Below are 14755 nucleotides of genomic sequence, written 5' to 3'. Positions count from 1 at the left end.
TTGGGCATGTTTGCAGCTAAATGGTGTCAGATATTTCTAACGCAACTTTTCTTAGTTGATGAATGTCACATTTGACAGTGACAGAAACAGAACAGCAGCTATAATAATAATAATAATAATAATAATGTGCTTGTAGTTTAGCCAAAGAAAATGTCAGAACTCACCCCGTGGTGCCATACTTTGCTGACTTAATGGCTAACTCCGTCTAAAATTAACACCATTGTTCAGCTGCACAAGGCCTGCCCAGGGAAGGAAGCTGGATATTGACTTCCCACATACCGGTCCTGCTAGTGTGCGGCAGACACGGTGGTTTGGCTGACCCTACCCCACACTCATCCTGACCCTTCTTTCCCTTTCCCAGACTTCCTTGAGAGTAAGGACGGCTGTGTGGCCCAAAAGCTGTTGTTTGCTAAAGGAACTGATGCGGCTGTCACTATGACTTACTTCTTCCATCTTGACTGTTGACATGATAGCGAGTTTGTAGCAGCCACTTTGGGGACACGAGGGGACACGTACACGGAAAGAAGGGTGACGTTGTGAGATGGTGGAGTACAAAGATACAGTCTGGGCTCCGATAACATCGATAAGGGTCAAACCAACACCACCCGCTGTCTTCCTCAAATTTCTTGTTATATGAGAAAAATTAATTCCTACTTGTTTTTAGCCACTGGTATTTGGGTGTTCTGCGCCGACTCTTGCAAGCAGGTCTCCTGGATGCAGCAGGTCCCAGGAGGCCCTTTCAGACCTAGGGCATTTGGTTGCCTTTCTTACTCTGTCCCTCTTCTTATTTCCTACGGTCTCTGAGCAGAGGTTCGCAACCCAGGTTGCACTTTGAAATCACCCCCGGGAACTTCTATAAAAGTACCTTTGTCTAGGCCCCATGCCAGATGAACTGAATCCACATCTCTAAGAGTGTGGAGAGGGCATGAATAATTTTTAAGAGTTCTTTTAAATTAGTGATTTGCAATGTTTCCTCCCTCAACTCAGGACTCTCTTGACTCTTAACAATTATTGAGAACCCAAAAGGCTTTCCTTGTATGTCTTATGTTATGGATATTTATAGTATTCAAAATGAAAACTGAGAAAAGTAATACTTATTAATTCTTTTAAAAACAGAAAAAAACTAAGCTGCTTTCATATGTTTAAATTTTTCCATAATAAAAAAAGTAAACAAAAATTAAGGAAATAAGGTTTGGTTTGGTTTTATTTTAAGTAGGCTCCATGCGCAGCGTGGAGCCCAGTGCAGGGCTTGAACTCATGACCCTGAGATCAAGACCTGCGTTAAGATGAAGAGTCAGATGCTTAACCGGTTGAGCCACCCAGGTGCCCCAGGAAATATGTTTTTGAAGATTTCAAAGAGTCTTATTTGCTCCATTTGGATCATGATTTGAACAAACACACACATACACACAATCTAGGACATCTGAAACATTCCTATCGATGATAGGAATGATTATTAATTTTTAGATGTGACAATAGAATCGTGCTCATATTTGTGAGTCCTTATCACAGTGCTACCTACTGAAAAGTTCACAGATGGAATCATAAGATATCTGGGACAGATTCAAAATAATCCAGATGACTAAAGAAGACGTGGTGTGTGTGTACACACACACACACACACACACACACACACACACACACACACACAATGGAATATTATGCAGCCATCAAAAAACACCCCCGCAATCTTGCCATTTGCAACGATGTGGATGGAACTAGAGGGTATTATGCTAAGCGAAATAAGTCAATCAGAGAAAGACAAGTATCATATGATCTCACTGATATGAGGAATTCGAGAAACAAGACAGAGGAGCATGGGGAAGGGAGGGAAAAATGAAACAAGATGAAACCAGAGAGGGAGACAAACCATAAGAGACTCTTAATCTCAGGAAACAAACTGAGGGTTGCTGGAGTGGAGGAGGTGGGAGGGAGGGGGTGGCTGGGTGAGAGACATTGGGGAGGGTATGTGCTATGGTGAGTGCTGTGAATTGTGTAAGACTGATGAATCACAGACCTGTACCTCTGAAATAAATAATACATTATATGTTTTAAAAAAATAAGGGAAGGAGAAGAAGATAGTAGGAAGGGAAAAATGAAGGGGAGGAATCAGGGGGGGAATCGGAGGGGGAGACGAACCATGAGAGACTATGGACCCTGAGAAACAAACTGAGGGTTTTAGAGGGGAGGGGGTGGGGGGACGGGTTAGCACGGTGATGGGTATTAAGGAGGGCACGTACCGCATGGAGCACTGGGTGTTATAATACGCAAACGATGAATCATGGAACACTACATCAAAAACTAATGATGTAATGTATGGTGACTAACTTAACATAATAAAATAAAATTTTTTTTAAAAAATCCAGATGAGGAGGAAGGAGTCAGTGAGGTAGAAATGAAACAAGATTGGCTATGAGTTGAAAATTTTTATCAACTCATGGCTGATGGATAGCAGAAGATTCATTTTACCATTCTCTCTCTGTTTGTATATTTGAAATTTTCCATTAAAGAAAGTTCTAAAAATAGATGATAGGCATCACATAGAAACCAGATAAAGCAAATGAGAAAAAGCAGGGTTTTTTAACATTAGACAAAATATCCTGATCAAGATAAAATTCAGAAAACAGGAAGAGGGGTCTTTTTTTATTTTATTTTATTTTTTTTAAGATTTATTTATTTATTTATTTGAGAGAGTGAGAATGAGAGAGAGTGTGTGTACATGAGAGGGGGGAGGGTCAGAGGGAGAAGCAGACTCCCCACTGAGCAGGGACCCCCAATGCGGGACTCGATCCCAGGGCTCTAGGATCATGACCTGAGCTGAAGGCAGATGCTTAACCAACTGAGCCACCCAGGCGCCCCGATCTTTTTTTATTAATAAAGCATAAAATCTTCAATGAAGACACAGTGAGAGTCCACTTATCCATTTGGCACAACAGACACTGGGCGTAGGGTCCACAGTCTTTTGGGGGGTTCATGAAAATGTTTACATTTCTTTTTAAAATAGAAAATGAACTTTTAGATTGAAGAAAATATCTTAATATATAAATATATAATATGAATATATTTATCTGTATAACAACACAGTCGTAAAATACAGTTCTGAATTTTTTTTTTGAGGAAAACGTCCAGAAAGGAAAAGGTCCAGAAAGGCAAATGTGCAGAGGGCCTACAGAAGTCATAATGCATCCCTGGGTATCATGGTCATGGATGTTTATGTGCTGAAGAGAAAAGCAGCAAAATGCAAACAACAGAGATGCTGGACTCTGGGATTAGACAGCTCATGACATTGTGGCTACAACCGCTGAACGTGACTTTGGTTGACCCTTGGGGACAGGGTGAGTCAGGGAGTGCCAATATGGTCAAGAACAGGCCGGCTGGATCATGCTGATCAAACTTACAGAAAGGGGTCTGCATAGAGGGAAAGATAGCAAGCACCTCTTGGGGTGTCTTCGCAGTTATCCCACCGTATGTGTGAAGAGTGCCCCCAACACCTCCCTTATACCCCCCTAGGGTTTCATATAAATTCTGTCGTCACACTGGGCCACCAGACATAGAAAGTTGGTTCTCAGGGGGACAGCTCACCAGGACTGGAGCTCCAGGAACCTGAACCACAGAGCCCAGACACACAGAGGTTGAAAGTGGACTGATGGAGCAGTGTTTGTAGACTTTGTCCCACACTAGGGACAAAGTCTATGAACACCTGAGGTCTCAGAACTGCCCTTGCTCTTCCCTTCCTTCAAATCCTGAGTACCCCGACATTTTTATCATAAGTTTCCTTTGGGGCTTAAGCTGTTCTGAATCAGATTTTATGTTTGTAACAAAAAGAAAATTTAGGGGCGCCTGGCTGGCTCAGTCTGTAGAGCGTGTGACTCTTGACCTCAGGGTCGCGAGTTCAAGCCCCACATTGGGTGTGGAACCTATTTAAAATTAAAAAAAAAAAAGAATAGATGGGCACGTGGGTGGCTCAGTCAGTTAAGCGTCTGCCTTTGGCTCATGTCATGATCCCAGGGTCCTGGGATCCCGTCCCCACATCGGGCTCTCTGCTCAGTGGGAAGTCTGCTTCTCCTTCTGCCCCTCTTTCCCTACCCCCTACTCATGCTCTGTCTTGCAAAAATAAACAAATAAAACCTTTTTTTAAAAAATTGAATAAAGAAAGAAAGAATAGAAAAGAAACTTTAGAAGTACAGGGTCTTGACCGCACTAAGATCAGAAGTTGAAGGGGAGCAGTGTGCCCCAGACCCAGTGTGTCCGCAGTGATCAAGGCAAGGAGATTTAACCAGGGCAGTGTGGCCAGTTCCCCTCCCTTCTCTTTCCAGTGCAAAGGTTGTCACTAACGGGGGGATTATTACTTGATAGAGCAAGTGCTCTCCCATTTTGCAGAGGAGAAAACTGATGCTCATAGTAAAGAAGTAGCCCCACCAGAAGCAAAACACCACTGGCGAGTTACATGCAGGAGAAGCCCTGGTGAGGAATGCAGAGAGATCTGCCAGCTAGCATCAGTCAGTACCCTCCTCTGCCCTAAGTCTGCTCAACCCTACCCGGCCTAGACCAACTGCCACAGCAGACTTTTCTGTCTGATGCCCTCTGCCACCAGGGCACCAATCAAATGGGGTGCTATTTCCCATCTTCTCCCTAACCCGAATATCTCTGAAACATGTTTCTTAGTTTTTAATTTTTATTTGTTTATTTCTATAGATTTTCAATTCTGAAAGGTAGGGAAAATATTAAGGTGTTAAAAATGCAGGTGGTGGGAAGTTGCAGAGTTATAAGAAATCTCTACCAGCACTAATAGTACCTGAGTTAGTGAGAAGAACTGCTCCACTCTGTGACCCACCAATACGGCCTAGACCGCGGGGAGACATGAACATAACATAGGAATAGGTCACCGTGACCCAGCCCTGTAGAGGTGAAGTGGCAAGACCTGGAACATGACCTTTACACCAGCTGCCATAGTATCCAGTGTGGCTTTTATCTGTTATGCTTTAGAAAACCACACACCTATTCAAAAGGCCTTCCACCTGGAAGTAAGATGTTACTAATAGAGGGGCACCTGGGTGTCTTAGTCAGTTGGGTGTCTGCCTTCGGCTCAGGTCATGAACCCAGGGTCCTGAGATGGAGCCCTGCGTAGGGCTCCTGGCTCATCAAAGAATCCGCTTCTCCCTCTCCCCCTGCCCCTTCCCTCCTGCTCATGCTGGCTCACTCTCTCTCTCTCTCTCTCTCTCTCTCTCTCTCTCTCTCGTGCTCTCTTGCACTCTCTCTCTCAAATAAATAAAGTCTTTTAAAAAGATGTTACTACTAGAAAGAGAAGGCAGAGCAAAGTGAACCAATGGATTGTCACGCCCCTGTTACCTGAGGGAAGGCAGTGTGGTGGGCTGGCTCTCACTGAGGCTTATTCTAAATCCATCTTGGTTGCTTGAGGGTAGCCCTAAAGGAGGTGCCCTTACAGATGTCCCCAGTCTTCGTTCAGGGACTGGCGGGACAGATCTTCCCAACTGAGAAGGCAGTCAGCCGGTAGTGCCGGTTCCCATGAAACTACCCTGAAGGTGAGAAAAATAAAAAAATAAAAGGAAGCCAATGGCAAGCACCCAAGGGTGATTTCTGCTCACCTGCACAGGTTTGAGCTGGGAAACGTTACCATGGCCTGTTAAGATATGGCCCTAACACCCCCTGCTGACCACACCAGACTTGAAGGAATAGGGGCTACATACCCACAAAACTGGGTCCCCACCCCCTACTGCACAGGCACTTTTTTCTGAGGCAACTACAGCCTTACCTTGACCCACTCCCTTCCCTGTCTCTCTACCCCGACCTACCCTGATCCATGCAGAAACTACAAATCCCAGCATGCAACACAGCCAAGGAGCTGGAGGCCTTCTGGGATAGGTAGTGCTCCCAGGTACAGAGATCCAGGTGGTCCGAATTTTACAAGTTGTTTTTTGACCATAAGTTACGATGTCAAAAATCTCAGCGCAAGGTTAAGAAGCAGCTCCAAGAATGTGAAGGGCTAGAGCACCCATCCCCACAGCCTTCGCGCTAAATCTCACTACCGGCCTGAGGTTGGTTGGCTGTGGGCCTGTGTCCAGGTCCTTCACAGCCTCATCCAACCTGGGTGGGGCCTTGCTAATGCACACGTCTGTCATATCACTTATCTTTCCAAACATCATCAGTGACTCCCTCCTCCTTACTGGGTTCAAGTTAAACTTGTTTGAGAGGCAGTCAAGAGTTTCAGAACCCAGCCCTTCTCGCAAGTTTGTGTTCTGACCCAGTCAAACCCAAAGTAACTCCCCAAAGTCTCTGCCTCTCTCCTCTTTATCGACTCCCCGCTCCATCCAGAAGCCTCCACTGCCCACAGCCACTGGGGCTGCTACCAGCACCCACATGCTTAGATATCAGGGTCCCTGTGCTACCCCCACCGAGCGCCATCCCCAAACTCCCACCTCTGCCCTTCAAATCCTCCCATCTTTCCTTCGGGCCAGGCTCTCGCTTGTCCCACGGGAGGCAAAAGTCCCGCTGCAAGGAGAGGTCTGTGATTTTTGACATCCTCGGCTGCAACTTGGCACAGAATCGCTCCTAAAACTGTTGTCTTGGGGTTGGTTGGGCCTTCTAGCTAAATAGGCTTTTGTGGACTGGCCTGGGACCCAACTGCCGTGTATAAATGTTATTTGAGTGAATGTATGGCATTATTTCACAGAGAAAAGCCCTCTGAGCTCAGAGCATCTGACCAAAAGTGACCTTTGGGGACACTCCCCTTTGTGCTCTGGGGGCAACCTCTGTGGGTTTGGCTCCAATTGCAGAGAGAGCCCGGAAAAGCCTCAGCTCTGGCCCAGCCTGGCTGGGAGTGGGTGTGGGCAAGGATCTATTTAGGTCTGATCTTCCCTTGAGTTGAGGCCCAGGAGGAAAGGGAGGGGGTTGCCCGAAGCCTTTGGGACTTGGAGATTGAGCCCGATGGCGTCAGTGATCTCAAAAAACCATTCACCGCCTGACCCCGAAAAGACGAGATCACGGGGCTTCCCCTCCATTCGGCCTCCTCTTGGGTTGGGAGAGTGGGAGTTTCCTGGGTGACGAAGGAAGGGGCAGCGTATTAGGGGTGTCTTACTCCGCCGGCCCTTTGCCGGGCCGAGGTCTTGGCGCCGGCACCAGGGGGCAGCAGAGGCGGAGAGATGCGCGGAGAAGGGTTTTGTTTGTTTGTTTGGGGAGGGGTTGTTTTTGTTGTTGTTTTCACCTGCAAACGGTTTTCCTGCCCACCGTCGATGCCAGGCTGGGCTTCTAGACCCCATAAGAGAGCTTCCTTGGATCGACAATGAGCTGGCTCCTCCACTCTAGGCTTTCAGAGAAAGGAGTTCTGTCCTCTTCAGGGATCCAGCAGGAGGGGCGGGGCGCTGCTTCCCGGGACTCGGGGTCCCTCCCGGGCCCGCCTGAGGCGGGGGGTGGGGGTTGAGGCCGCCGGCAAGCACACATGGGCTTGCGAGCTCCAGCGAGGATTGGGAGGAAGCCCTGGAGTAAGTTTTATTTTACTGGCGGGAGGGGAGGGAGCCAGGAAACGCTGTGTGAGGATGGGAAACCCCAGGAGAGGCGGGGAAGCCAGCTAGGGATGCCTGGCTGAGCAGCTGCCCTGAACAGAAGGGCCCTACCCAGACCCAGAGGGCACAGAGCTACTGAACAAGCCCTGAGAGGGGCCGCTGGGGGAAGGAGTAAGTGGGGGCGGCACAGCTCGCGATGGGCCGAGGACTGTGCACTTGACCCAGAGAGAAGCCTGGAAGGGCATAGCCGGTAATAACCCGCAGCCAGGACCACGGCACACTTGAAGGGGAAGGATGATGTGACCAGAGGCACAGGGACAGGAAACGTTGTCTTGGACGTGAGCCTCAGTTTAGACTAGACCATGTAAGGCCCCCTTCCAGCCCCGAGGTCCCTAAAGATGGGGACCCGGGGTGCACGAAGGCCATGTTTGACCTGGACACAAGGAAGACAGGCACACCCTCACCCAGAAACAATCCAGCACCCGTGTCCTACAGAACCCTGGCTCTCCACCTGACGCCACTGGGAGCTCAGTTGGTGAGTCTGGACTTGTCAGCCAGGTTTTATGAACTTTTCCTGGGCCCTAATACCACAAAAGGACAGGCCCCCTGGGGAAAGGGATTAAGCCTTCCATTTCTGGTAAAGCCTCAGCCAGCAAAGAGGGGTACAGGTCGGGTCCGGGGTTGAAATAACAACACAAGCACCACACACGTGTGCCCCGGGAGGAGATGATCACATTATTTAACCATCAGTCAGAAAGGACACTGGTCATAGGGCTAGACAAGGTCCTGGGAGTCCCTTCCATCCAGATGCCACCCATTAACTCTTCCATAGCGGGATCAGGGAAGGTGTGGGCGTGCTCAGGGGTGGGACCAGGGTGGCAGTGGGATACTCAGCGGCTCAGAGCCGTGGGATTGACGAGTTGATAAGGATGAATTTCCATATTTCAACAGTACTGAATACAGGCCCTGCTCTCACCCCTCACCCTTCCGGTTCCCCCTGGGGGGGGTGCGACGTGCTCCCCAAGTCGCAGGCAGGTCCTGCAAGCCCCAGACAAGCGAGAGACAGCCGGTGTGTGGGTCAGGGAGCCAAACACCCGGGGGGTGGAGCGGAGAAAGCCCCACCCTGGGCAGAGAGAGTCAGACCCTGAGGCAAAGGAGACCATATATTCCAACATTCACAGTGGGTGCTACAGGGGGCTGTGAGGGAGGTGGGGTTTGGCCTGAAAACGTCCCCCCACAGTCACTGAGGAAAGCCCTGAGGCAAGGAGGAGGGTGCCAGGGCTCACCCCTGGGGAGCCCTGTCTCCAAAGTCTGCTGATTTTTGTTGGCATTTCTCTCTTTATCTTTTTTTGTTCTTTTGTTCTCCACTCTTTAAATAATTAATATAATTACTTTTAAATACAAAATACACAGTGTCCTTTCTCTTCTCTTCCACTTGTTTGGGGATGATTGGGAGGTGAGTTTTAAATAAGGGTCCCGGCTGTTTAACAGGTCACAGGCTCCAGGTGGGAGGCCCAAGAGCCCCAGATGCCACCCCGCCCCTGGGGTGCCCGACACGTGCGCTTCACCCCTCCCCTGGTCTGCCCCTGACTGGGGGCTCTCGGCGCCCTGGCCCAAAGCCCCCTAGATGGTGAGGAGCCCTCTTGGGAGACGGCACAGAGCTGATGCTGTGGGATTCCAGGTGGGCCTGGTTTCAGCGGACAGGGTCAGACAGAGAAGGTCCTAGCCCATGAAGCAGACAGGCCCCAGCAGCACCCCTCCCCGCCGAGGGGGGGCCCCCAGGTCTGAGAAGGAGGCGTCCAGCACTGGGAGCTGCTCCAGCACAGGTGTCCGCACCTCCAGCACCGTCCGGCCTTGCTGTGTCTTGGGGGGGTGGGGGAGAAGGGAGAGAGGGAGCAGTGAGCGTGGTGGAGGCGCGTGCACACCCCACGGATGCCCCAACCTCAGGCCCGGGCTCGCCTCTCCTCTGAGCGCCCTGAGATGCTATTCCTCCCAATCCTTGTCATGTGGTCGGACGTGTTAGATTTTCTTCCTCAAATTCCTTCCAGAGAGTCAGGATTGGGAAAGCTGGGAAGATTGGATATGTGTGTACGTGTGCACGTGTGTATGCACACAGGCACATGTGCTCACAAGCCAGGCTCTGCGGCTTTGGGTTTGTCTTTGAGATTATCCACCTGTGGTGGTCGTGCGAGTCTGGATCACTCCACAGGGATGTGTAAACAGGTGTCCTGTGGTGTAACTGTGACAATATCTGAAATGATTCCCCATGTGTATGCCTGTGTGACCCTGGCCAGGCAATGCTGGGGGTGTATGTACAGACTGTGGATGTCTGTGTGCTCCCGTGCCTTCACGGCCTGGGGGGTGATCGCACCCCTGCATGCCTCTGCCACGCAACCCGTGTAAACGTGTGCACGAGCCTGCATGGCTCACTCTGGGTGATGCTGGTGTGTGCCCAAAGGTGACCCCCACCCTCCTCGCCCCCGCCAGCGCTCCCGCGGGTATATCTGACACAAAGAAGCGGGACTCCTCCTGCTCTTCCTGGGTGCCTCTGCCCAAAGGGTCTTCCTGCAGCCTGACTCCAGGATGCACCGCCCCTCTCCCCCAGCTCTTCCTGCTTCCCACCTGACAGCCGTCTCTGAATTCCTTGACATAAGGGCTGGTCTCCAGGCTCAGCTCATCCTCATTGGCCCCCCGGAGCTTCAGGGGACCATCTTGGGCCACCCCAGAGCAGGGATAGGAGACATCCTGGTGGGCTGAGACGCTGAGCAGCCGCAGGAAGGTGAGCTGGACCACACCGACGGGGGAGCCTTCTGAGTCCACGTAAGAGAACTGGCAGGAGAGAGGCCAGCGGTAAGGGGCAGACAAAGCAGGGCTTGCAGAGCATCTATGGAAGCGGGGAACCGGGGCCAGGGTCACAGGCAGGGTCACGGGCAGGGAACGGGCGGGCAGAAAGGGCTGCAGGAGAAATGAGGGGCCAGAGGGGCAGCCGGGGACTGACTGAGGGTAAGCAAAAGGCAAGCTTTGTCTTGGGTTGTCAAGGGAAGGAGACAAAGTGAGCGCCAGTGGGCTGGTGGTGAGAAGTGCAGAGTCAAGGAAAGAAGGGGCAGCAGGTTCTGTAGGGCCAGGGCGCCTGTCCCAGAATCCCAGAAGCTACTGGGGCTGCGAGTGGGGCAGGGGAGGGAAGTCAGGGGCCAGCTCTCACTTGCGTGATGTCATCCCTGGGGGTCACACATGTTTCCCCCCCCGCTGTAAAGTTGCAGAAAACCCGGAAGGCATCCCGAGCACAGCCCTGGTTGGGGTCGACCCAGTATTCTCCTGTTGGGTGAGGGAGAGGGAGGGGTCAGGGCCCCCACAGGTGGGACCCAAGACGCTCTCCTTGCCCCCCTTCCCACTCCCCACCCCACTGCTCTAACCCCCTACCCTCCCCACCACCCCTCCCCACCATGACCTCAGTCTCCAGGTCCCACTGTCCCCCAGAACCCCACAACGCTACCCACCCTACTTCGCACTCCGTCATCACCTTACACCCCTGCCCCCCTGTGGCACCCCTCCCCGCAGCAGTACCCCCAGGCTCCCGACGGAGGAGGCAGGAGCACTGACTCCCTCACGCCGGTACGATATGTGGTCGTAGATTTGCATGCATGCCCGTCTGTGTAAATGCAAGCACATGTGTACACGTGTGTATGTTTGTCACTTCCTGCAGGCAGCGGGCTGATCATGAGCCGGTACGCACCGGTAGGACCAGATCATTGTTGAATGTTGAAAGCCTTCCGACCTAGTTGGTAAAGAGCTGCTGCTCCAAGCCCCTGGACCCTCACCCCCACCCCACACCTTCCCCAAGAAGTCCCTGCGTCCATTCTGCTTTTCATTCTGTTGTTACGCTGTTCCCTGAGGTGGGCACTGACCGTCAGGCAGCTCCGGGTGGCAGAGCTTCAGGTCCTGGCAGGTGCGAGCGGGGCTGTTCTGGGTCCCTGTCGGCCGCCTCATCTGCTCAATCTCCTCCCGCAGGGAGTCAAGGGAGCCAAAGATCTCCTCCAGCCCCCCAGCACTGCCCGGAGCACCCCCAGTCGGTATGGCCTCATCCTCCTGCATAAGGCGGCTTCCGTCCACCGAGCGCCGAGTCTTCTTGGGCATCTGGATGGGCAGGGGCTGGATCACCTCGCCCGGGGGGCCCTGGGTGGGGACGGATGGAGAGGGTGAGAGACAAGGTTGATAGGAAGGGGAAGCTGAGAAACACGGAGACAGAGAGGCCGAGGCAGAGAAGCAGGCCCTGACATGTAACTCACCGGGTGTCCTGGAGGACCCTGGATGCCCTTCTCTCCCTTGGGTCCAGCTGGGCCCTGCCAAAGGAGTAAACGAGGTCATGGAGGAGTCAAGGGGTCACGCATGCAATCAAGGCCCCAGAAGGGTCAAGTCAGTCTCTAGGCTGGGAATGAGGAGCTCCACTGGAGGGAGCATGTTTGCCCTGGAGAGAAAGCGTCAAGTCCGGCTGGGGGAAGGGGGCAGAGCTCAGAGCTGGCTGGGGGTCACTCACTGTGGCTCCTTTGGCTCCTTTGGGGCCAGCAGGTCCCTGTGAAATGAGGAACAAGAGAGAGATGGTCACCACAGGAGACGGTTGGGACGTGGAGGAATGGAGAGGCTAAGTCCTGAGTCCACAGGACCCCGGCTTTACTACAGGAGGGGCAGGCGTGAGGGACCATGGGGGTATTCGGGGGGCCCTGGAAGGATCGGGGGGGAACACTGCGGGTGTGAGGACATATGAAGGACACTGGGGCCTATTCTGCTTAGGCTGGTGGTTGCCATGGAAGCCACTGGGGGATTATGGAGGGGGGAGCAGTGGGGTTGAGGGGATTTAGTGAGGAACAGATGGGGTACTCACGGGGAGGCCAGGAGGCCCTCCAGGACCGATAGGACCGGATGCTCCCGGGATACCCTAGGAAGGAGAGGGGCATGGCTCAACTGGGGCCTCCTCCACACCCCCTCCCTCATCCCCTAGCTGAGTCTCCACCTCCTCCCTTCCACCCCCAACACAAATCCCCACACTCATGCTCCCAGACCTTCTAGGACCATGTCCTCACCGTCTCTCCCTTCTGTCCAGCAGAGCCCTGAGGGCCAGGAAGTCCCCGATCACCCTTCTCTCCCTGCTCCCCAGGGGGCCCGATCAGTCCGATGAGACCTGGGTGACCCTGGAGAACGGACAGGTGGTCAAGGGGAGGCAGAGAGGAGACACGTGGGTGCAGAAGAAGAAGACCACAGGGGTCAGAGCCCAGAAGACAAGAGAGGCTTGGGCACGGGGTCTGAGGACAGAGCAGGGCCTGTGAACAATCTTCACTGAGTAAGGACCCCCAAAGATGCTGGGTAAGATGCTGAGTAAGACCCCCCCCTCGGTGCTGGAGGCCTGAGCACAGTGGTGGGCACTCAGGGTCCCCATAGGCTTCCAAGGTGAGGCTGAGGGGAGATACCTGGCCGCATGTCTGTCACTCACCTTCTCGCCCTTGGCTCCAACATCACCTCGGAGGCCAGGAAGCCCTGGGGGTCCCTGTGAGGAGACAGGAAGTCACTCTCTCCATGGAAAGGTGGGACCAAGCTCTCCCCACTGCCATTTCCCACTTCCTCCAGGGCTTCAGCTGGATGCCCACTGCCCAAGGGCACCACCATCCTCACCCCCACCCACCCCACCTAATCCAGAGTCACTCACCACAGGACCTGGAGGCCCCGCCTGGCCTGTGGCCCCAGGACGGCCTTGCTGACCCTGCAGATTCAAGGGGACCACAGAAATCAGGAGAACTGTCCCCACACGGGCACCCCTCCAAAGGCCCCTGACCCCTCCTACCCCCAGCCAAGCCTCTCCGCTCCATGACTCACCACTGAGCCCGGGAGTCCCCTTAGACCATCAGGACCAGGTTTCCCTGCTGGGCCTGCTGGACCCACAGGGCCTGTCTTCCCTGGGGCACCCACAGCACCAGGATCCCCCTAAAACACGTACAAGGAATGCATCTTAAAGGGCAGAGGAAAGGGGTACGGGCGGGAGTAGGGGGGCCCAAGGTGGACAGGATGAGGCAGAGAGGAGGGGCCAAACCCCAGGAGCTCCTAGAGCAGGGACAAGGATAAGTATAGGGAACCTCCCTCGAGACAAGAGGCTCCACATGGGGTACACATCTGGAGAGAGGAACATGAGGAAGCAGAGGTGCCAGGAGGTGGAGGGAATATTCCAGCATCCAGAATGGCCTCGCCCTCACCTTGGCTCCCTTCTCTCCTTGCCGCCCCTCAGGACCAGGCGAGCCGGCAGGACCCTGCAGATGGAGACAGAAAGGAAAAGTCAATGAGGTAGCCTCCCGGCTCAGCTACTTTCCCCCTGACACACGTGCGCGCGCGCACACACACACACACACACACACACACACACTTGTGCACGCACCAACAGAGTCACAGAAGCTGATTCACAGATGAGCTGGTACAGCTGTACCAGTCGTTAAAATACTGAGGAGTCCTGTGTATTTGGCAAAGAGTCACTGGCGCACACACCATCTAGTGCGCCACCTTCTACCCGAGCAACTAGAGGGTTAATCCTTAGCCTAGCAGGGGCCCTCCGGGAAAGCTAGCCCCTTCCTCCAGTGTCCATTCTGATCAGTTGATGAGTACTATCCCCTCCCCCCACCCGGCAAGAACACACCCAGGAACAGACATACTCACTTACACACGGCACACTTACAAATACAAATGTTCACGCACATGCACCCCATCCCCAGGCACCTCCCTGCCCATCCCATCTGCCACTGCCGCAGCCCCTATCCACCTTGCCCAAGCACCGCCCCTCAAGGTCCCGGATGTCCACCTCACTTACCCGCTTTCCAAGTGGTCCAGGGGGTCCATTCTCCCCAGTGGGACCCGGGGATCCCTATGGAAGGAGGAACAGGGGTGGGTGAGTGTTTAGCCTCCAGCCAATGGACCGTTCAGGAGCAGGGTATAAAAAGGGGGTAATGGGCCTGAAGGCTTGGGCTCAGTGGTGGAGGGAGGGGTCACCGGTCACTCACAGGCTGTCCTGGCTCGCCATCCTCTCCTCGGTCACCCTTTACACCGTCCTGGCCCTGCAGGGACGAAGCAAGGTCAGGGGTTGCCCCAACCTGGCTGGCATCACCCCCAAAACTGCCAATCCCCTCATCCCTCTGCCTGCCCCGCCGTACCCCCAGCTTCCCCCACTCAAGCCCATCAGCCGCATGAAGGCCGTGTACAGG

At 53.3% G+C, this 14755-nt stretch overlaps 1 protein-coding gene across 1 annotated transcript in view; it reads right to left on the bottom strand.

Annotated features, from left to right (window-relative positions):
• Nucleotides 1-8986: 8986 nt before the first annotated feature.
• COL11A2 (collagen type XI alpha 2 chain) overlaps nucleotides 8987-14755 on the bottom strand; it is a 28521-nt gene continuing 22752 nt past the window's right edge. The window contains exons 53-66 of the mRNA XM_028120597.2: nucleotides 14555-14608; nucleotides 14365-14418; nucleotides 13760-13813; nucleotides 13386-13493; nucleotides 13219-13272; nucleotides 13006-13059; nucleotides 12599-12706; nucleotides 12400-12453; nucleotides 12055-12090; nucleotides 11807-11860; nucleotides 11426-11693; nucleotides 10723-10835; nucleotides 10143-10349; nucleotides 8987-9383 (exon numbers count right to left, since the gene is read on the bottom strand). Of these exons, the coding sequence (XP_027976398.2) occupies nucleotides 9243-9383; nucleotides 10143-10349; nucleotides 10723-10835; nucleotides 11426-11693; nucleotides 11807-11860; nucleotides 12055-12090; nucleotides 12400-12453; nucleotides 12599-12706; nucleotides 13006-13059; nucleotides 13219-13272; nucleotides 13386-13493; nucleotides 13760-13813; nucleotides 14365-14418; nucleotides 14555-14608 (1359 nt within the window). The 3' untranslated portion in view covers nucleotides 8987-9242. The remainder of the gene's footprint in view (nucleotides 9384-10142; nucleotides 10350-10722; nucleotides 10836-11425; nucleotides 11694-11806; nucleotides 11861-12054; nucleotides 12091-12399; nucleotides 12454-12598; nucleotides 12707-13005; nucleotides 13060-13218; nucleotides 13273-13385; nucleotides 13494-13759; nucleotides 13814-14364; nucleotides 14419-14554; nucleotides 14609-14755) is intronic.

This window comes from Eumetopias jubatus, unplaced genomic scaffold, assembly GCF_037043125.1.
Source record: "Eumetopias jubatus isolate StellerSeaLion01/CBP00866 unplaced genomic scaffold, mEumJub1_p1.0 scaffold_6, whole genome shotgun sequence".
Taxonomy (NCBI): Eukaryota; Metazoa; Chordata; class Mammalia; order Carnivora; family Otariidae; genus Eumetopias; species Eumetopias jubatus.
Note: the sequence above shows the minus strand (reverse complement) of the source record. Positions and strands in the feature narration are given on the sequence as shown.